Here is a 22771-nt window from a genome sequence, read left to right as displayed (position 1 = left end):
TTACCTGCCAAGGAATCTTTCCAGGGCCCTCTTTAAGTCATTGTTCCTCAGACTGTAGATGAAGGGGTTCAGCATGGGTGTGACCACAGTGTACATCACCGAGGCTGTTGCACTTGAGTGTGCATTTTGGGTAGCAGTAGAGCTGAGGTAAACTCCAAGGCTTGTACCATAAAATAAGGAGACAACTAAGAGGTGAGATGCACAGGTAGAAAATGCTTTATACTTCCCTTGAGATGATGAGATCCCTCGTATGGAGAAAAGTATCTTAGAGTAAGAGTATAGAATTCCAGCAAGGGGACCACCACCTAGCAGCCCAGCTGAGGAATACATAACGATGTTGTTAAGAAAGGTATCAGAACAGGCAAGTTGGAGCACCTGATTGAGTTCACAGAAAAAGTGGGGGATTTCCAAGTCTGAGCAGAAGTGCAGACCCAACACCATTAAGCTTTCTAACAAGGAATTCAGGACACTCATGATCCAGGACAGCAGAACCAGCAGTCCACAGAGCTGGGGGTTCATGATGACCATGTAGTGTAGGGGGTGGCAGATGGCCACAAACCGGTCATAGGCCATCACAGTCAGGATAAAGTTATCCAACACTGCAAAAAGTATGAAAAAATACATCTGTGTGATGCAGCCTTCATAGGTGATGGCTTTGCTCTGTGTCTGGATGTTCACCAGCATCTTTGGGACGGTGGTGGAGGTGAAACAGATGTCTACCAAGGACAGGTTGGAGAGGAAGAAGTACATGGGTGTGTGGAGGTGGGAGTCAGAGCTGACGGCCAGAATGATGAGCAGGTTTCCAAACACAGTGATCAGGTACATGGAGAGGAAAAGCCCAAATATGAGGGGCTGCAGTTCCAGTGCCTGTGAAATTCCCAGAAGAAGAAATTCTGAAATTTGTGTACCATTGCCTGGTTCCATGTATTGGAGTTGACTACAAAAAACAATTAAAAATTAATTTTCATTTTAGCAAGCATTAGTAACTGAGAATAAATGTCACGTTTATATTTTTTTTAAATATATTTTATTGATTATTTTACAGAGAGGAAGGGAGAGGGATAAAAATTAATTTTCATGTTAGCAAGCATTAGTAATTGAGAGTAAATTTCACGTTTATATTTGAGAATCAGGATAATAACTTGCATTTTTGTTGTGTTATCTGGTCTCCATTAATATTTCTCTATTGGCATTTCTCATTAGAAATTCCTTTTCTTACATCAACCTGTTCTTCAAACATAATGTATACTGCTGTTTTACTGAGGATATCTTTCATGCATTTGAGAAATATATATTGACTATAGACCATGTTCTAGGCACTGTTCAGGGTATGGGATGCTTAAAAACAAAAGTCTACAAACTAACGATAGAGCATTGATATAATCAAATAAAAATAATAATATAACACATCCAATGGTGAAGATGCTATAAAGAAAAGTAAATCACATTAAATGGAGAGAGTGGATAGAAGGTGTTCTTTTTTATAGAGTTTAGCCAAGACTTGCCAGCGGCTGACACTTTAACACAATCCTCAATGAAGACTGAGTGAGAGACTAAGTGGGAAAGTGTTTCCCAGGGAGAAGGAATGGCCAGTACAAAGGCCCTGAGGATGATTGTTGTTTTAGAAAATGAAGGCTCCAGAGTTTGAAGATGGCATCATGTGGGAGATTATTCTTGCAGTTCCTCCCAGAACAAAACTGGCAATAAAACTAAATTAGGGAATATTCACCCTGAATTACCAACTGAAGAGTAGCTGAAGAGGAGACTATTAAGAAGGAAGGGCAGAAACCACCTTGAGAGTGACAAGAAGGCTGTGGTTTCGGGAGGGGCAGGCCAAGATAAGGAGGGATATCTCAGCTGTGGGGGTTTCCCTCTGAGAGTAGAGGCCTGTACACCAGGCTGGGCTCCCCAACTTCCAGGGCCAGAGCCAGGAACACCTGCCCACATAGCATCCATCAGTGAAAAGCAGCAGGGCTTCTACCAGCAGAGGGCGATGGAGCCTGCTGGAGATAAAGCCACTTTGTTTTTATTTACTTATATATTTTTATTTTTAAAATCTTTATTGTTGAAAGTATTACATATGCTCCCTTGCTTCCTCCACTGACTTCTTCTAGCCCACTCCTGTCCCCCACCCATGGCCTTCACCACCCTATTGTCTGTGCCCATGGGTTATGCATATATGATACAAAATCTTTGGTTAATCTCTTACCCACCCACTCACTCTCCCCCACCTTCCCTTTGAGGTTCAATAGTCTGTTTCATGCTTCTATGATTCTGGGTCTATTTTTGATCATCATTTTATTTGGTTCATTATATTCCTCAAATGAATGAGATCATGTGTTGCTTACCTTTCTCTGAATGGCTTATTTCTCTTAGCATAACACTCTAAATGCTGCTGCAAATGGTAAGAGTTCTTTCTTTTTTACAGTTGTGTAGTATTCCATTGAATGTACCACTTTTAGCCACTCATCTGCTGATGGGTACTTGGGCTATTTCCATACTCCAGCTATTATAAATTGTGTTGCTATGAACATAGGGGTGCATAAATTCCTTCTGACTGGTGTTTCCAATTTCTTAGGATATATTCCTAGAAGTGGGATCACTGGATCAAATGGGAGTTCCATTTTTAATTTTTTGAGAAAACTCCATACTCTTTTCCATAGAGGAAGCCACTTTGTTTTTGAAGGGGCAGAGCACAGAATTTTCATTCACAGCCACTCACCCTGGCTTCAGCGGAGTTGGGAGTGATGGTGCAGACTGGAGTCACCTGAGAAATGTCTGGAATTAGAAGCCTTAGGGAGAGACATGGAGAGTAGCTTCCAGGATACCAGGGCTCAGTCTTCCTCCCCAGTTCTGCAGTAGCCATTTTTCCTGAGAGGTACAAGCCCCTCCCCTCAGCTGCAGAGGCCCAACCTATAGGTCTGGTCAGACTCAGGAAGCATCAGTGACTGGCTTTGTCAAGGCCATTCTCCAAACTTTCCTAAGAACCTGACTGTCACCTCCCCCTCATGGAAGAGCTGATAGAAATTACTGAATTCTAGCAGACCCCACTGGCCTGCGTATGAGTGGATTCGCCCTGCAAGGTTAGGGAAATTCAGTCTAACCTCGGTTCTCCCAACTCGAACAATTCGGTTCTTGACCAAGTTGTTCAGAGAAACCATGTCTTGAGTGCCAAGCAAATTTTGTGCATGATCAAAAGCGTCTTGCAAGACACGAACAAAGGAGAGAATGAGAGTCAAGTTGACTGTGCTGTGAATATTTTCATGTAGTTTTGTTGTTGGTGTTGTTTTTGTTGTTTTTATTTTGTTTTGCTTTTGTTGTTGGTGAAATGGATAATTAGTGCAATTTTAAAACCTAAAGTGACCATCAGATGTGCTGATGTTGCTAAGGGCATAAAAGTGCTCACAAAACAAAGATCATAGGCAATTGAAGAGGTAGAAAAACTGTTGATTTGGATAAAGAAAAGCAGTTAGCCTGTGACTGCATTTTAGAAGCATTGATATGTGGAAAAGTGAATACTGCACCCCTGGAATGAGTGATAAAAGTGATTCATTTAAGGCTAGTAAGGGGTGGTTCAATAAATTAAGAAAATAAGTGTTGGTTTATAGATTGTACAGTACTGTAGACATGTACTGTATATAAGAAAGGTTAAAACAGGGAACCATTTGGGGGTCTGCAACAAAGTAATTCAATTTACATTATTTCTAATGAGGAAAAAATGGTTCAGTTTTCAAACAAATCTCTTCTCCTATAGTCTTCTGGAATGAATTACTAGTAAGTTCGAGAGTATTTTGTGAGAGTCTCAGGTGTGTGGTTCTGGGACAGGGAAACACACCCACCATCTTCTTTGAAGTCTGAATGGCACCTCTCCCTCATGGGAGAGACAGAGGTCCCATCTTCCCAATTCTGCCAACAGCCCTTTCAGAAACAATTTTTTCAGTGACTAAATGTGATAGCAAGTGGGCAATGGAGGGACAAGTCGGACCCCAAAGTGCCTTGGGATGTTTGCTGACCCACCTTTGGGGCCCATGCAGCCATACAGCTGACCTTGGAGAGTAGCTTGTCCTTCCTGTGCACAGTCAAGCTCAGTGGAGGCAGCCACAAAGGGGGGATCACTTCAAGCTTCAAATAGGTTGCCGAGAACCAAATGTGGAGAGCTTCCGACATTGGCTAGCACCAACGTCCCTACCAGAATCAACATACAAAACAGTTATCCTCAGGCAACACAAGAGAAGGATACAAAGGGAGATCCCAGGAGTTCACTAAACTCTGCCTAAATGAATTCCACTTTGTCTTTTTATTTCATTATTTTCTCTTTATTGCTTTATTATTTTTTCTTTCACATCACTTATTTTTCTCTTTCCCTTTGTATTCTATTCTTTCTTTAGTTCACTTATTTTTTGCTTTCCTTTCTTTTTCTTTCTTCTCTTTTTCACTGTTCTTCTTATTCTTTATCTTCTTGTTTACTCCTTTCTTTCCTTTCATGTTATTTTATCTTCTTCATTTTTTCTTATTTATTCTTTTATTCTTCTTGATCTCTTTTCTCATTCTTTTTTCTATTCTGGTTGTTTTCATTGCTGTTGGATCCTTTGTATGTTTTTGTTTTCTTTCAAATTTTATTGGATCAGCATCTGTAAAACAGCTCACACATGTGATCAGGGTTGAGCTTCACATTCAGCCAGCCTGAGGGTGGATCCCATCCACAAATGGTATAACAACAATCAAGATCCAGTTACAACAGAACAGCCCTCCCACTACCCCTACCCCCCCCCAAACAAACAACAACAACAACAAACAAACAAGGGACATTTCTAGAGCATCCAGCTCAGGAGATAAGGTGGCTGCACTACTGGGTCCCACAGGACACTTCCTTTGAAAGACCACCCCATGAAGACTGGGAATCAAGCATTTCTATCTAATACATAGAAACCAACACAAAGAAACAGCTTGGGGAGAAAAGATACAATCCCCAAATGAAAGAAAAGTAGGAACCTCCAGAAAAAAAAAGCTAAATAAAATGGAGGCAAGCAATTTATCAGATATACAGTTCCAAGTAATATTTATAAGGATGTTCAAGGAACTTAGAGAGAACTACAGGAAACATAATGGGAACCACAAGGAACTTAGTGGGAACTCATCAACATGAAAAAGGACATAGGAACCATGAATAAGAACCACTCAGAAATGAAGAATACTACCTGGTGAAAGAGATACATTTACAAGTCCAGAAAGCACAGAGAGTCCCAACAAGAGGAACCCAAAGAGGCCCACACCAAGACACATCATAATTAAAATGCCAAGGGTTATAGACAAAGAGAGAATCTTAAAAGCAGCAAAAGAAAAGTAGTTAGTTACCCATAAGGAAGCACCCATATGACTATCAGCTGATTTTTTTAACAGAAACTTTGCAAGTCAGAAGGGAGTAGCAAGAAATATTCAAAGTGATGAATAGCAAGGACGTACAACCAAGATTACTCTACCCAGAAACACTATCATTTGGAATTGAAGGTCAGATAAAGAGCTTCTCAGACAAAACGGTAAAGGAGTTCATCACCACCAAACCAGTATTACATGAAATGTTGAAGGGTATTCTTTAAGAAGAGGAAGGAGAAGAAGAAAGAAGAAGAAGAAGAAGAAGAAGAAGAAGAAGAAGAAGAAGAAGAAGAAGAAGAAGAAGAAGAAGAAGAAGAAGAAGAAGAAGAAGAAGAAGAAGAAGAAGAAGAAGAAGAAGAAGAAGAAGAAGAAGAAGAAGAAGAAGAAGAAGAAGAAGAAGAAGAAGAAGAAGAAGAAGAAGAAGAAGAAGAAGAAGAAGAAGAAGAAGAAGAAGAAGAAGAAGAAGAAGAAGAAGAAGAAGAAGAAGAAGAAGAAGAAGAAGAAGAAGAAGAAGAAGAAGAAGAAGAAGAAGAAGAAGAAGAAGAAGAAGAAGAAGAAGAAGAAGAAGAAGAAGAAGAAGAAGAAGAAGAAGAAGAAGAAGAAGAAGAAGAAGAAGAAGAAGAAGAAGAAGAAGAAGAAGAAGAAGAAGAAGAAGAAGAAGAAGAAGAAGAAGAAGAAGAAGAAGAAGAAGAAGAAGAAGAAGAAGAAGAAGAAGAAGAAGAAGAAGAAGAAGAAGAAGAAGAAGAAGAAGAAGAAGAAGAAGAAGAAGAAGAAGAAGAAGAAGAAGAAGAAGAAGAAGAAGAAGAAGAAGAAGAAGAAGAAGAAGAAGAAGAAGAAGAAGAAGAAAAATAAGAAATATAAAAATATGAACAATAAAATAGCAATAAATACATATCTATCAACAACTTAATCTAAAAATAAAAATAAACAAACAAGGAATCTAATGAAGAAAATAAACTGGTGAATAAAATAGAACCAGAGGCATGGAAAAATGGAACAGACTAATGACTCTCAGAAGGAAAGGGCCAGGTGAGGAGGGTGGGAATATATCAACTAAAGAACTTACATGCATATATGCATTACCTATGGACACAGACAATAGGGTGGTGAAGGCCTTGGGCTTGGTGAGAACTGGGTGGAGTGGAACAATGGGGAGAAAAAAGCAGGACATCTATAATACTCTAAAAAATAAAGATTAAAAAATAGAAATGAAGAACCCCATATGTGACATCAAGAATACACTGAAAAAAATAGAAATTAAGCTGTATGAAGCAGAAAAAAAGACAAAAGAATTTAAAATAATGAAGATAGTTTAAGGGAACTTTGGGATAACTTCATATGTAACAATATACACATCAAAGAGGTAGAGCAGGAAAAGAAAGTGAAAAAAGGATAGAAAACAAGTTTGAAGAAATAATGATAGAAAATTTCCCTAACCTGTTCAAGGAAAAAGTCATGCAAGTTCAGGAAGCACAGAGTCCCTATCAAGATGAATTCAAGAGACCTACACAATGACACATATTAATTAAAATGGCAAAGGTTCAAGGACAGAGTAATAATCTTAAAGGCAGCAGGAGATAAACAGTTAGTTTTCTACAAAGGAGTTTCCATAAGGCTGTCAGCTGATTTCTCAATAGAAACACTGGCAAGAAGTGAATGGTATGAATTATTAAAATAATGAAAAGCAAGGTTCTGAAACCAACACTACTCTATCCAGCAAGGTTATCATTCAAAATAGATGGCAAAATAAAGAGCTTCTCAGACACACACACACACACACACACACACACACACACACACACAAAGCCTAAAGGAGTTTAACGGCACCAAACCAGCATTGCAAGAAATGTAAAAAGGATTACTATAATGATGAGAGGAAATAGAGAAACATGGGTATAAAGAATTAAAATGCCAATAAATAAGTACCTATCAATAATAACCATAAATGGTCCTAGCTGGTTTGGCTCAGTGGATAGAGAATTGCCCTGGGGACTGAAGGATCCCAGGTTCGATTCTGGTCAAGGACACATTCCCAGGTTGTGGGCTCAATCCCCAGTAGGAGATGTGCGGAGGTTGCTGTTCAATGATTCTCACCGTTGATGATCATTGATGTTTCTCTCTCTCTCTCTCTCTCTCTCTTCCTCTCTGAAATCAATAAAATATATTTAAAAATATAATAATAGCCATAAACAAGTCAGAGAAAGATAAATATCACATGATCTCACTCATTTGTGGATTATAATGAACAACATAAACTGATGAACAAAAACAGATCTAGAGACAGAGAAACATTGATCAGATGCTCAAACCTCAGAGGGAAGTTAGGGGAGGGAGGTGTAAGGGGGAGAGATCAACCAAAGGACTTGTATGCATGCATATAAGCATATGGAGTGATAAGGACACATATGTAATACCTTAAACAATAAAGAAAAAAAACCCATAAATGTAAGTGGATTAAATGCTCTAATCAAAAGACATAGAGTAGCTGAATGGATAAGAAAACATGATGCAAATATATACTGTCTACAAAAGACCCAGCTCAGAAAAAAATGATTCACACAGCCCTAACCGGTTTGGCTCAGTATATAGAGCATCTGCCTGCAAACTAAAGGGTCCCAGGTTCGATTCTGATCAAGGGCATGTACCTCGGTTGCCGGCACATCCCCAGTAGGGGTTGTGCAGGAGGCAGCTGATCGATGTTTGTAACTCTCTATCCCTCTCCCTTTCTCTCTGTAAAAAATCAATAAAATATATTTTTTAAAAAAATGATTCACACAGGATCCCTGCCAATGGATATGAAGATAAGGCCTGGGGAACCAAATTCATATTTTACAAAATAGACTTCAAAATGAAGGCCATAACAAGAGACAATGGAGGTCACTATATAACACTAAAGGGATTGACACAACCAGAGGATATCACCCTGGTAAATCTATATGCACCCAATGTAGGAAAAAACAAATATTGAAAAAAAAAAACTACCAAAGGACTTAAAGAAAGAAATCTACAGTAATACAATCATAGTATGAGACTTTAACACTCCACTGACATCACTGAATAGATCTTGTAGAAAAAAATCAAAAGAAAACAGCGACTTTAAATAACACAATAGAACAGATGGATTTAATTCACATTTATAGAACATTCCACCCAAAAGCTGCAAAATATACATTCTTCTCAAGTGCACATGGGTCATTCTCAAAGATAGACCACATGTTAGGACACAAAATAAGTCCCCAGAAGTTTAAGAGAATTGAAATCATATCAAGCTTCTTCTCAAATCACAATGGCATGAACTAGAGATCAACTACAATAAAAACACCCCAAAACCTTCAAATACCTGGAGGCTTAAGACCATTTCATTAAACAATAGATGGACTACCAATGAGATAAAGAAAAAAAATTCCTGGAAACAAATGAAAAAGAACACACAGCAACCCAGAATCTATGGGATAAAGGAAAAGCAACCCTGAGAGGGAAGTTCGTAGCTTTAAAGGCCTACCTGAAGAAACAAGAAAAATTTCTAAGAAGCTATCTAACCCTACAACTTAAAAAATTAGAAACAGAATAAGAAGAAAAGTTCAGAGTAAGTAGAAGGGAGGAAATAATAAAGATCAGAGTGGAAATAAATGACATAGAGACTAAAAAAATAATTAATAAGATAAATGAAACCAACAGCTGGTTCTTTGAAAAGATAAACAAGATTGATGCACCTTGACCCAACTCATCAAGAAACATCTATTGATACGATCCTGCGAATATTAACAAATCCGATTCAGCAATGTATTAAAAAGATCATACATCATGACCACTTTGGATTTATTTCAGGGATGCAAGGCTGGTAGAATATTCACAAACAAATCGAAAGACAAAATTCGCAGGATCATATCAATAGTTGCAGAAAAAGCATTTGAAAAAATCCAAAACTCATTTTTGGTAAAATTTCTCACAAAGTGGGAATAAAGGGATCATACCTCAACGTAATAAAGGCTATATATGACAAACCTACTGCAAACATCATCTTCAATGGGCAAAAACTGAAAAAATTTTCTCTAAGAACAGGAAGAAGACAGGGATGTCTGCTTTTACAACTCTTATTCAACATAGAACTGGAAGTCCTAGCCTCAGCAGTCAGACATGAAGGAAACGTAAAAGGCATCCAAATTGGAAAGTAGGAAGTAAAACTGTTATTATTTGCAAATGACAGGATGCTGTCCAAATAGTGATGTTATTTAACTCAGAATTTCTCAGCCTCAGCACTGTTGACATTCTGGGACAGACTGCGCTCTGTGCTGCAGTCTGTCCTGTGAATTGGAAGTTGTTTAACAACCCTGCCTCCACCCACCCCTCTCCAGTATGACAGTCACCAGTCTCTCTGGACATTACTTGATGTCTCATGGAGGACAAAATCACCCCTGATCAGAATCACATTTTGAATTTAATAAATTAAACATTTTATAGCATTGATATGACAGCAATCCTATATAATAAAAGGCTAATATCCAAATTGACCAAATGGCTATGACCCGCACTGATCACCAGGGGGCAGATGCTCAATGCAAGAGCTTCCCCCTGGTGGTCAGTGCGCTCCCACAGGGGGAGCACCACTCAGCCAGAAGCTGGGCTCATGGCTGGGGAGCAGAGCAGTGGTGGCAGGAGCCTCTCCTGCCTCTGCGGCAGCGGTAAGGATGTCCAACTGCCAGGTTAGGCCCTCTCCTCCCCCCTCCCCAGGCCTAAACCATCAGTGGGACATCCCCTGAGGGCTCCAGGACTGCGAGAGGGTGCAGGCTGGACAGAGTGACCCCCCGCCCCCCCCCCGTGCACGAATACCTTGCACCGAGCCTCTAGTTTAATGATAAAGAGTGTAAAGGCCCATCAAAAGTGTGAGTAGCAGTCACTCTATGAACTGTATGTAGCCACTGAAATAAATACATTGATTCATCAAGCAAACAAACACAGCAATCTCTTGCCTCTGGACTAAGTAGAATGGGCTCTCAGGTGACAAAAGGTAAATGTTCCTGGCTTCCATTCTCTGTCACCCTCTCTCTCATGCAGGGTCAGCTGGGTTTTGGACTCGACTGGATAAGATCTCTTAGAGGCAGGTCATTGTGGAGACATCTGAATTCCTCCCTGAATGGTTGATGATAGAGACTAAAGTTCTGATCACAGGCAAGATAGCAGGAAGGTGTGAAGTATAAGTCTCCAGCCAGAATTGGCCTCCAAACAGACAGAATAATGACAAATAAACATAATCGTGCTCCTCCCAGCTTAAGTTTACACACCCTAAGAGACTGGAGATGAGGAGATATTATAAATATCTTTACCTGCTCCTCAGGCACATTTCCCTCTTGTTATTCCCACCTCTAAGCACACAAATATGATATATTTTATAGCAAGAGGAGGACTAGAGTAGCAGACGGAACAGGCATGTTAATCAGTTGTCTTGGGACTAAGGTAACCACAATGATTCTGTTAATGTTGACGAGAGAGAGACAAAAGAACTGGACTCAGAGAGACTTTGAAAATGCTACCCAGCTGGCTTGAAGATGGAAGAAGGAACATGAGCCAAGGAATGCAGGCAGCCAGCCACACTAACAGGCATCAGAGAGAACAGATCCTCTCCTCAGCTTCTAGAACAGTGATGGCGAAACTTTTGAGCTCGGCGTGTCAGCATTTTGAAAAATCCTAACTTAACTCTGGTGCCGTGTCACATATAGAAATTTTTTGATATTTGCAACCATAGTAAAACAAAGATTTATATTTTTGATATTTATTTTATATATTTAAATGCCATTTAACAAAGAAAAATCAACCAAAAAAATGAGTTCAGGTGTCATAGGTTTGCCATCACTGTAATCTAGAAGGACCCCAGCCCTGCACACATCTGGATATTAGTCAGTGAGACTCATTTCAAGCTTCTGACATCCAGACTGTAAGAGCATATGTTTGTTTCTTTCAAGCAACTAGTATGGGAATATGTTACAGCAGCTATAGGATTATAATATAGACATTTATTCTATAACATTTGTCTGAGGAGCCGAGTTTAGGCCTCTTCATTCATTAGCTTCTCTTGGGTAAGGGCATTTTATGTTAAAAACACACATGAAGTAGAAAAACATTTTTAACTAGATTGGAGACATTCCCCCCTCAGCTGGTACAGTGAAGACCTCACTGCATAAATGTAAAGTCACTGTGCTGCCTCTGTGGCATTAAGAGTTAAGGTACAATGGGTGAACTTTAATTCTCCATCTATATAACTATGGTGACTTTTTTCTCAGCACCCTACACCTTTGTCTAGAAGATGGTAAGTCCTCAATTTATATTCCCAGAATGCATGCCAGAATTTCTCATTACTTTTAGAGACAACTGGGGGAAAGGCTGAGTGTGGGGGTAGGAATTCCTGTCAATTGTTCCAACAGAGAAAGTCAATGGGTAACAAATCCAAGAATATATGCTGCCCTGCCAATAATAAATAATTAATCAAAGTAAAATTATTTAGTAGTCTTTTCCAAACTCATTAAATGCTTATTTCACACGAATACCCAGCATGAAAGAAGATACTGCAATGAATGTCTCACAAATTATTGTTGCAAGGAACCAACTCCCTGACTGGTCAGGATCTTTTCAATAAATACAAAGCATGCTCAAATACACACCATTTTTGAAATTTAATAAAAAGACTCTCACTTTACTGCACTGTTCGTCTGAACTAATTTTCTATCACCTTCTTACCGAAAAATAAATCTTTCCAGATACATTTTCATTTTACCGCAATCATTTTATGCATCTCACTCATTCTACAGTGTCATGAAACTGGACTCCCATTCTTATCACTTTATTGTTAACTATGGTCCTTATCATACAGATTCAAACAAACACATCTTTCTTAATGTATTACCTAACTTAATTACAAATTATTTTCTTAACACAAAATGCCAACACAGTGAGCTCTTATCTCTGGTCTAGGCTGTTTGGGCTCCCAGGTGACTTAGGTGAAATTTGTCAGGTTCCATCCTCGCTGACCTTTTCCTGATGTACCTGCTGGGCTCCCAGACTCACCTGGATGGGTCTCTGAGAGGAAGAACTCTGTTCGAACGTCTGAATTGCTCCCTGGATGGTTGATGATGGAGACTGAAGCTCTGTCCTCATATGAGACAGCAGGAAGGAGTGAAGCATCAGTCCCTGAGCCAGCTTAGGAATCAAAAGCAGCAGCCGTACCCTGTCCCCCAGCGCTGTATAGGCTGAGGCCTGCACAGGGGAGATATCTACAGCTCTCTCTATACCTGCCCATCAGGCACATTTCCCTTGTGTTATTCCAACCTCTAAGCACATGATTTCCCTCTGGGCCTCTGGAATAAGCAGAAAGGAAAATTTTCCTAATGATTCTCTGATCCCAGGTGACCAGGTTGTAAGTCAAGTGTACTCAGTTATTATGACTCCTTGTCTTGGTCTCGCCTGATTTCTAGAGGTTGAAAGACCTACTACCGTATCCCATCCCTGAATTCCCTTTTTCTTCAAAGTCTGATTGGGGGTGGGACACTGACCTGATATGTCTGGAAAATTGCTATTCTCCTCTTCAATATGGCAAAACTTGGCTCCTTTGAGATGCAATCCAGGGCGCCACACTCTTTGGGTTTCTGACATATTTGTTAAAATAATGAGGATTTTATACTTATATCACCAGTTAAAAACTGTCATTTATACCCTCATAAAATATTTATTAATTTTTCTGGCCAGTGTGCCTCACTTGGTTAAGCATCCTCCCATGTACCTACAAGTTGCTGGTTTGATTCCCAGTCAGGGCACATGCCTGGGTTGAAGGCTGGATCCCCAGTAGGGAGTGTGAAGAAGGCAGCCCATCAATATTTCTCTCTCATGAGTGTTTGTTTCTCTCTCTCTAAAAAAAAAATCAATAAAAACATATTAAAATATATATTCATTATAAGAGATACACTTAGATATTTTTATGCCACATGACTTTAGCTTATCATTTTATAGGAATTTCCTGATTTAATTTTTAGCATTCCTGGTAGTCACCTTCACCACATGGAACCTGGGAATGTTACAGAAATTTCAGAATTTCTTCTTCTGGGATCTTTAGAGAAACCAGAACTGCAGCCCCTCATATTTGGGCTTTTCCTCTCCATGTACCTGATCACTGTGTTGGGAAACCTACTCATCATCCGGGCCATCAGCTCAGACTCCCACCTCCACACACCCATGTGTGGAGTCGTTCTCAGCATCTACTAGGGTTCAAGAAATCTGGCAAAGGGGCTGTGCATAAATGGATTAAAGAGACTAGACAAGAAATATAAATTTGAAAGGCATTTTGGAGGGCCAGAAGGAAACTTAGTTCCAGTAGAATCTCTGCACCCAAGGCTTTTTATTCACACATTTTGCCCTCTAGCAAAGCAGATATACATATCAAAGGTAAGGCCTGGTAAACAATAAAGGACCATCAGGTTGGAGGAAACTTCCCTCAGCTGTCTGGCAGCAGGCAATCATATGCAGATCTTCAGCCCTGCTGAAGGTGTCCATCAACCTTTTGATGGACCTCCTGCATTTATTATGCTAACTACTGTTCCTAGCCTCCAGCACCCACATACTTCTTCCTCTCCAACCTGCCCTTGCTAGACATCTGATTCACCTTCACCACCTTCCCAAAGATGCTGTGGAACAACCAGACACAGAGCAAAGTTATCACCTATGAAGCCTGCATTACTCAGATGTATTTTGTCATACTTTTTGCTGAGATGCATGTTTTCTTCCTCACTTGGAAGGCCTATGACTGTTTTATGACCATCTGCTACCACCTGCACTGCATGGTCACCATGAACCCTCGGCTCTGTGGACTGCTGGCTCTGATCTGCTGGATCATGAATGTCCTGCACTCCTTCCTACAATGCTTAATGGCATTACGATGGTCCTTCTGCATGGACATGGAAATCCCTCACTTTTTCTGTGAACTCAGTCAGATGATCAAACTTGCCTGTTCTGACACAATTTTAACTATCATGGTGATGTATTTTTCAGCTCTCCTGCTTGGTGCTGGTCCTTTCTCTAGGATCCTTTACTCATATTCTAAATTAGTGCCCTGCACAAATGGAATGTCATCAGCTCAGGAGAAGTATAACACTTGTGTGTCTCACCTCTCAATTGTCTCCTTATTTTATGGTACGAATTTAGCTATGTACCTTAGCTCTGCTGCTACCCACAATGCACATTCAAGTGCCACAGCCTGGGTCATGTGTTCTGTGGTTACACCCATGCTGAACTCCTTCATGTAAAGTCACAGTAATAAAGACATCAAACAGGCTCTGAAGACATTCTTTGTGAAGGAAACTACAAACAGGCCAGTTGTCCTAAGACTGAAGATGTGCCCATGATGGCAGAGGTCAAAGGCTCAGAGTCACACATCATGATGATCTTCAGACTATGGAAGCAGAACTTGCTCTTTCCATTTATTTCCTGGAATTTCTATTTCTTTAACCTCATCTTCTCTATTCAACATATGTAACTCAATTAAGTTCTGTGCTCTCTCAGTTATTCAACAGCTTTTCTCTTTGTGGTTTTTCTACTTTCCCAAATTTATTTCCATTATGGATCAGATATTTTGGAAAATTATATTTACCTAATGAGACAGTATGGATATTTTTAGAATAATTTTTCTCAAATGACATATACCATACCAAATAATTTTTTTACTAAAAGAATCATCCTGAATTGCACTACTCCTATGGAAAAACTACATTTAATGACCAAGGCAATTTATACAGTTTTGTATGAGAGGAAAATCTGAGACCTCTGCTGTTCACTTTTATGACTGACATTTCTTTGTATATCATTCTCAACTGCTGTTCCTGATAATGTAGATTCTGACATACTAGTGTGTTTAATAGCTGGTCACTGGGTTTTATTCTCCTCATTGGAATCCTGTTCTCTTTTAGCTCAGTGTTCATACCCCTACCTAAGCCACTTACAAAATGACTATCAAATCAATTTCTCCAAGGGGGCTCTTCATTGAAAAATAAATTTTAATAAATAAGTTGACCTAATACCACCTTAAAATCACAGATGAATTTCAATATGATGGAGCATATTTTTAAATCACACATTGTATTATTAAGTAAAATGTTTATTCTTCATGCTATGCATCTATTCATTGAAATATGGAGGAATGATGCCCATTTGGAAAGGGGTATATACATAAGATTGAAGGCTGGTTGGTGTTTCTCTATATTTTATTGGGTTGAAAATTTGCAGTGCTTCCTATAATGTGACTCTTTTATTAAAATAAAGAATATAGATTCCCCCCCTCTAAATTTTTCATAAGAATGGACAGGATGGTAAGTGATCATTATCAGTTCCATCCACTATACATCTGTATTGTGCTCAGGATAATATTCATCCTTTATGATCAAAGAATGACTCAAGAGAGAAATTGCATTCTTGTTTAGTTGTATGACACAGGGTCGCCAGTTTTTCCACACACACATGTGTGTTCTTTCCACCTCTCCTGGTTACAGGGAAATGAACCTCCAATAAGTTTTTATATATAGTTGTCTTAAATAAACTAACATAGTAACAATGAATGCTGTCTTCTAAAAGAAATAAATAAAATAAAAATGGTAAGTGTCCTAGTTGGTTGGGTGTTGTCCCAAGCACTGAGAGGTTTAATTCCTGGTCAGGGCACATACCTGGGTTTCAGGCTCTATCTCAAATGGGGGGGGCATGCAGGAGGCAGCCAATTGAAGTTTCCATCTCTCCCTCTACCTTCCTTTCTCACTCTAAAATCAATAAATATATATTTAGGGGAAGAAAGTGTTATTCTCCCGTGAAATGGCTAATTTTGTTTGTGTCTCTTAACTTTTTTTCTTGATTAGATTTATTAGACATTGGTATGGTTTGGATTTATAAATTCTATTTTTCTGTTTTTAAATCCATTAATTCCTGACTTTGTTTTTGTTATAAACTGAATCTGCTCCCCTGAAGCTTGTTTTATTCTATTAATGAATTCAATTTCTTTTCATGCTTTATTTTTTTTTAACTGAAAAATTTTAAGGATATTTTTCATCTGAGTACAGCTTTGGTTACACCCTGAGTTTTCACATATAGAGTTGTCATTGTAATTTTTTTTCTAAATATATTTGTATTGATTTCAGAGAGGAAGGGAGAGGGACAGAGAGATAGAAAAATCAATGATGAGAGAGAATCATTGATGGGCTGCCTCCTGCATGCCCCCTCCTAGGGATCACATCCGAGGCCAGGCATGTGCCCTGACTGAGAATCAAACCAATTGAACCGTGACCTCCTGGTTCATGGGTTGATGCTCAACCACTGAGCCACACCAGTTGGACTCATGGTAATCTTTTAAATAGTAGTTTGAATAATTCTCTTTTGACCAAGTTGTACTTGAGGAGATTGCTTTAAGAATTCCCCCATTTAAGTTTTTATGTAGTTGAGTTTTATGGCCTTGTAGTTAGAGAATATATCTGAATTTTTTCTTCTGATGTTTTGAAATGTGTGGCTAAGAAGTTAACTGACTTTTGTCAATGTTCCATGGGTGCTTAAAAAGGAGATGTATTATTTGTTTATAGGCTACAAAGTTCAATATTTATCAGTTAATTAAAACAGTTTATAATTCAGAAAAAAAAACAAGTTTCAAAAAAAACAACAACCAACAACAGATAACTAGTGTCCTCCCTTATATTTACTTTGATTATTATATCATTAAGCTATTACTGTATGACAAGCCACCCTACAAGCAAATTATTAAATATAATGCCATTATTACTAAGTGAGATTGCATGTTATGGAGTTTTTCTGAGCTCTGCCAGTCTCCCTGTGAGACTGTAGTCAGCTGTGAGTCTCTACATGTATTTCTAAGGCTCATTCATGATGTTGTGTGTGGCCATGGTGATCTTCTCCTTTGAAGCAGTATGTCATCAGTTTAATGAAAGGACAAAGTGGGACTGACTCCATCTTATACTGTATCCTCCATCTTGTGAAGCTGTGTCCCTAACATGACCTCTCTTCCAAGAAAAAACCACAGAATGTGTCAGTTACCCAGCCTGCCCTTAAATCCGCCAATGGGAATGCAAGGGAAACTAACCCAAGGCCAAGAGTATGCTGACCACCCCCTGTCTTTGTGTAACCAGACCTTAGCCACACCCTGCCCTTGCGTCACTAGCTCCCGGCCCTCACCCAACCAACCATAATCAGCCAAATAAGTGGTCCGAGTGTGCCCCCACCCCCCAACCCCAAGCCCTATAAAATCTTTGTTCGCTTGGGACTCGGGGCTCTTCGCATGCTGCCGCTGTGTCGGTAGAGGCAGAGAGACCAAGCTCGAGCTGGAATAAAGGCTCTTTGCTTTTGCATCAGACTCGGCTCCCTTGTGGTCTTTGGGGATCTTGAAATCTGGGCATAACATTTACCTTATTTTTATATCTAATTTTATCTTCTATTTTAAAGAAAACAAATAGTACTGAATATGAATTGTTTTATTTTACTTCCGTAGTTCCAATATCCATGAAACGTACTTTTCTCCAGTGAAAAGAGATACTCCTACCGTTTCTCAGTGTGAATCCGCTACCTGAGCTATAGATCCTAGGCTATTTTCCTTCCATTTTTTTAAAGTATAATTACATAATGTAAACTAAACATGATAAAAATCCACTATTTGATGAATAAAAGTCATACAAAAATTGCAGTCTACCTCATGTTTCCATTTGCATATTGTCAAGAAAGTACAAAATAAAATTTAATGGCTTCTTATAGTAATTGTTAAACATTTAATTTACCTAAGCCTAAATTTCCAATGAAATATGGCCATATATCTCATCTATTGCTTGCAACATTCGTCATGGGGATAGTAAACGTAACTTCAGAGGAATATTGCAAGCAATAAATAAAATATATGGCCATATTTCATTGAGCCAAAATAAAAAATTCCAATTGAAAGTGTGTATGTATGTGTGTGCTTATTCATATACATTTTTATTTCAAACAAACACACCAACATATATGTACACAAACATAGATTCATTTATAATCACATATTTCACGTTGAAAGGAAACTTAAGAGAAATTTAAAGAGGATAGAAATGAAAAGAATGAATTTTTGAATTAACAAAATTAAACGATGTAGAAATTTAGACATGAAGATTTAAAGTAAATGGTAGACATGAACTTAAATGATGAATTGCTTTTCCTATGTTAATGCCTCAAAGGCATCAAAATCTGGAGCACATTTACATTTATGCAATAAGAAATTCTCTACCAGTTAAAGAGCCTGAATATCTCCAAACCGATTTCACATTTCTTTTACTTAAGGGGGAATTACAACGCAAAATGCCTTTAGCCAGGGGAGGCTAAATAAATGAATAGAGCCACTTGATCTCAGCTTCTTTAGGAAAATTTTTATTGAATAAAGATTTATTCACTTTTTAAAAATATATATATTTTATTGACTTTTTACAGAGAGGAAGGGAGAGGATAGAGAGCTGGAAACATCCATGAGAGAGAAACATCGATCAGCTGCCTCCAGCACACCTCCTACTGGGGATGTGGCCACAACTAAGGTACATGCTCCTGACCAGAATTGAACCTGGTACCTTTCCATCTGTAGGCCGAGGCTCTATCCACTGAGCCAAACCAGTTAGGGCGGTTTATTCACTTTTTAATGCTAATGTAAAATGACCACAAAAGTGATTTAAAACAAACACATTCATGCTGTTACAATTCCTGAGGTCAGAAACAGGAAATGGGTCTCAGTGGGCTAAAATCAAGATGTTTGCAGGGCTAGAAATTTTCTGGAGGATACAGGGAAGAGTCTATTTACTTTCCTACTCTAAGCTTAGATTAGCATGTAAAATAATAGAAATATGTTTCTTATAATCAACAAATATTTCATAGTGAGGGGATTAAATGACAGCTCTTAACTTGTGATATAAGAAGGAAATGCCAAATTGTTTTGGCTAATGTGTCATGAAGCCCAGTGTGTAACACACAAAGTTTACATCAAAGGAACTTAGTTTCCCCCTTTGTTGAAAAGAAAAATAGCAATTATCTGTAGATATTAGGGGCTGTGTCCCTATAAAAAGTCAATATTTGGAGATTCAAGTTTTCTAATCCATACTACATCCTCAGTCTTAAATTTGAAAAAATTTTAAATCAGGGTTGAGATAAGGTGCTGAAATGTTAGTCCTCTGAAACCCAACAAATGTAATGGGAAAGAACTAGTAAAAACTGGACTCACTTGAATCTTAAGCTTGTCTTTTGGGAACAGTATCTCCAGAAAAACATTCCCTTCTGCCCAGACCCACAGGGAAATCAGGTGATTAGAAGTTGCAGTAACAAGACAGAAATGCACCTAATGAGCAGACATAGGGAGCTGTAAATATCTCCTCATCTCCAGTCTCTCAGCATGTGTGACCTTGGGCTGGATGGGACCTGGTTGTTGCTTTTGGAATCCTAAGTTTGTCTAGGAGACCTGTGCTTGCCTCCTTCCTGCTGTCTCGTCTGGGCAGAGAGCTTCAGTCTCCATCATCACCCATCCAGGAGGTTGGACTTTCCCATGGAGACCTTCCCCTCAGAGTTCCCAAGCAGGTGAGTCCAAAGGTCCAGTAGGTACTACAGGAAAGTGTCAGAGAGAGTCAAAGCCAAGGGCATGTACCAGAGGTCTCTTGATAGGACCAGCCTATGGTTGTTTACCTGATTAACAAAATAATGACTAATTTCTGATGTTAAAAGAAGTAAACATTGAACTAATTGCTGACAATTAACTGATGGAAGACCAATTTTCAGCATGTCATACTCTGAACAGTGCCTGGAATATGGTCTATGGTCAATATATATTTCTCAAATGCATAAAAGATATTCTCAATAAAGCAGCAATAAACATTATTTTTGAAGAACAGGTTGATGGTAGAATAGGAAATTCTATTGAGAAAGGCCAATAGAGATACCATAATGGGGAATAAATCACACATCAGAAATGGAAATAATTTTCCTTATCCTAAAACATAAAAATGTCATTTCTTCTCAGTTACTAATGCCTGCTAATGTGAAAATTATTTATTTATTTTTTCTATTTTCTGGTAGCCACGTCCTCCAACACAGGATACGAAACAATGGTACACAAATTTCAGATTTTCTTCTTCTGGGACTTTCACAGGCACTGGAACTGCAGCCCCTCATATTTGGGCTTTTCCTCTCCATGTATCTGGTCACTGTGTTTGGAAACCTGCTCATCATCCTGGCTGTCAGCTCAGACTCCCACCTCCACACACCCATGTACTTCTTCCTCTCCAACCTGTCCTTGGTAGACATCTGTTTCACCTCCACCACCATCCCAAAGATGCTATGGAACATCCAGACACAGAGCAAAGTCATCACCTATGAAGGCTGCATCACACAGATATATTTTTTCATACTTTTTGCTGGCTTGGACAACTTTATCCTGACTGTGATGGCCTATGACCGGTTTGTGGCCATCTGCCACCCCCTGCACTACATGGTCATCATGAACCCCCGGCTCTGTGGACTGCTGGTTCTGCTGTCCTGGATCATGAGTGTCCTGAATTCCTTGGTAGAAAGCTTAATGGTGTTGCATCTGTCCTTCTGTTCAGACTTGGAAATCCCACACTTCTTCTGTGAATTCAATCAGGTGCTCCAACTTGCCTGTTCTGACACATTTCTTAACAACATTATAATGTATTTTACAGCTGGGCTACTAGGTGGTGGTTCCCTTGCAGGGATCCTTTACTCTTACTCTAAGATACTTTCCTCCATACGTGGAATCCCTTCAGCTCAGGGGAAGTATAAAGCATTTTCTACTTGTGCATCTCACCTCTCAGTTGTCTCCTTATTTTATGGCACGCTCCTAGGAGTATACTTCAGCTCTGCTGCTTCCCGGAGCTCACACTCAAGTGCAACAGCCTCGGTGATGTACACAGTGGTCACACCCATGCTGAACCCCTTCATCTACAGTCTGAGGAACAAGGACATAAAGAGGGCCCTGGAAAGACTCCTTGACAGGTAAGCTTTTCATGGGCCACCTGTACTAGGCTGAAGAATTGCCCAGGAATTCAGGGTTCAAATCCTCAGGACCAGAAGTTCTGACACAAATTAATCCAATATTTGGACCATATGTAATTGGAAATTCTCATTTATCTCATAGGTTGATATGAATTACTTTAGCATAATTTATTATCTTATGACATATTTCATTCCAAGTAATTTTTCTATTGTTTTCCTGAGAGAATAGTAATGAATTATACTACCCCTATGGACAAAATTATACTTGGCTACTAAGGTCATTTGTATAACTTTATTTTAGAGGTAACTCTGAGACCATAGTTTTCACTTATTTGTTCATCATTATATTTTATAGCACTACCTCTACTGCTTTTCTTGATAATGTAGACTTTGACATGCTAGTATGTTTTATAGTTGGTCTCCTGGCTTTATGTTCTTCATTCTATTATTCATCTCTGTGTCCACATGCCTACCATAGCCACTGGCTAAAATTGTCTATCAAAACACATGTTTCTAAGAAGAGTCTACAAGGAAATATGCATTTTAATAGATAGATTGGTCTAATATGGTTAGAGTCAGAGATGACCTTAAATGTGATGAAGCAATAATAGCCATACAAATTTTTCCTGTACAAAAATATTTTTCATGGCACTTGTGTACTTAATAAAGTGTGGAATATGCTGTCCATGTGTAAGGCTCCTTATTCATTGGGGTGAAAAATTATGTGGTGTATTTTATGATTTTTTCTGAACTATTTCACTGTTTTTTCTTTAAAACTTTCTTTTGATATGCTTTTTTTTAAGTGAGAAGGAGAGATAGAGAAACATCCATATGAGAGAGAAATATTGATCGATTGTCTCCCATACTGAGGATCCAATTCACAACCTGGAAATATGCCCTGCCTGGGAATAGAACCAGCAACCTTTCTGTGCATGGGATGATGGTCAACCAACTGAGCCATACAGGCCAGGGCTCCTTAAAACTTGAAATGTGGTCCTAACCGGTTTGGCTCAGTGGGTAGAGCGTCAGCCTGTGGACTCAAGGGTCCCGGGTTTGATTCTGGTCAAGGGCATGTACCTTGGTTGCGGGCACATCCCCAGTAGGGGGTGTGCAAGAGGCAGCTGATCGATGTTTCTCTCTCATCGATGTTTCTAACTATCCCTCTCCCTTCCTCTCTGTAAAAAATCAATAAAATGTATATTTAAAAAAAAACTTTAAATGTGCTCCCTACTAATGTGACTCTTTCTAGTGTTCTAAATTCACTATCTCCCCTTTTCTAAATTTTTTCAAATCCATCAAAGGGAAAGTGACTGAACAATCTCACTACCACACAATATGTATCTTTATACTCAGGAATATC

At 39.0% G+C, this 22771-nt stretch overlaps 2 protein-coding genes and 1 pseudogene across 2 annotated transcripts; 2 read left to right on the top strand and 1 right to left on the bottom strand.

Annotated features, from left to right (window-relative positions):
- LOC102253171 (olfactory receptor 7A10-like) lies at positions 1-924 on the bottom strand. The gene has a single exon (XM_005864002.1). It carries the CDS (start codon positions 922-924, stop codon positions 1-3), a length of 924 nt encoding a protein of 307 aa, XP_005864064.1.
- Positions 925-8221: 7297 nt separating this feature from the next.
- On the top strand, positions 8222-14660 carry LOC102252876 (annotated as a pseudogene).
- Positions 14661-20575: 5915 nt separating this feature from the next.
- Positions 20576-21415, top strand: LOC102252579 (olfactory receptor 7A10-like). The gene has a single exon (XM_005864001.2). The coding sequence runs from the start codon at positions 20591-20593 to the stop codon at positions 21413-21415; it is 825 nt and encodes a 274-aa protein (XP_005864063.2). The 5' UTR covers positions 20576-20590.
- Positions 21416-22771: the final 1356 nt, after the last annotated feature.

Source organism: Myotis brandtii, unplaced genomic scaffold (assembly GCF_000412655.1).
Source record: "Myotis brandtii unplaced genomic scaffold, ASM41265v1 scaffold1834, whole genome shotgun sequence".
NCBI lineage: Eukaryota > Metazoa > Chordata > Mammalia > Chiroptera > Vespertilionidae > Myotis > Myotis brandtii.
This window is presented reverse-complemented; position numbering and strand designations above follow the sequence as displayed.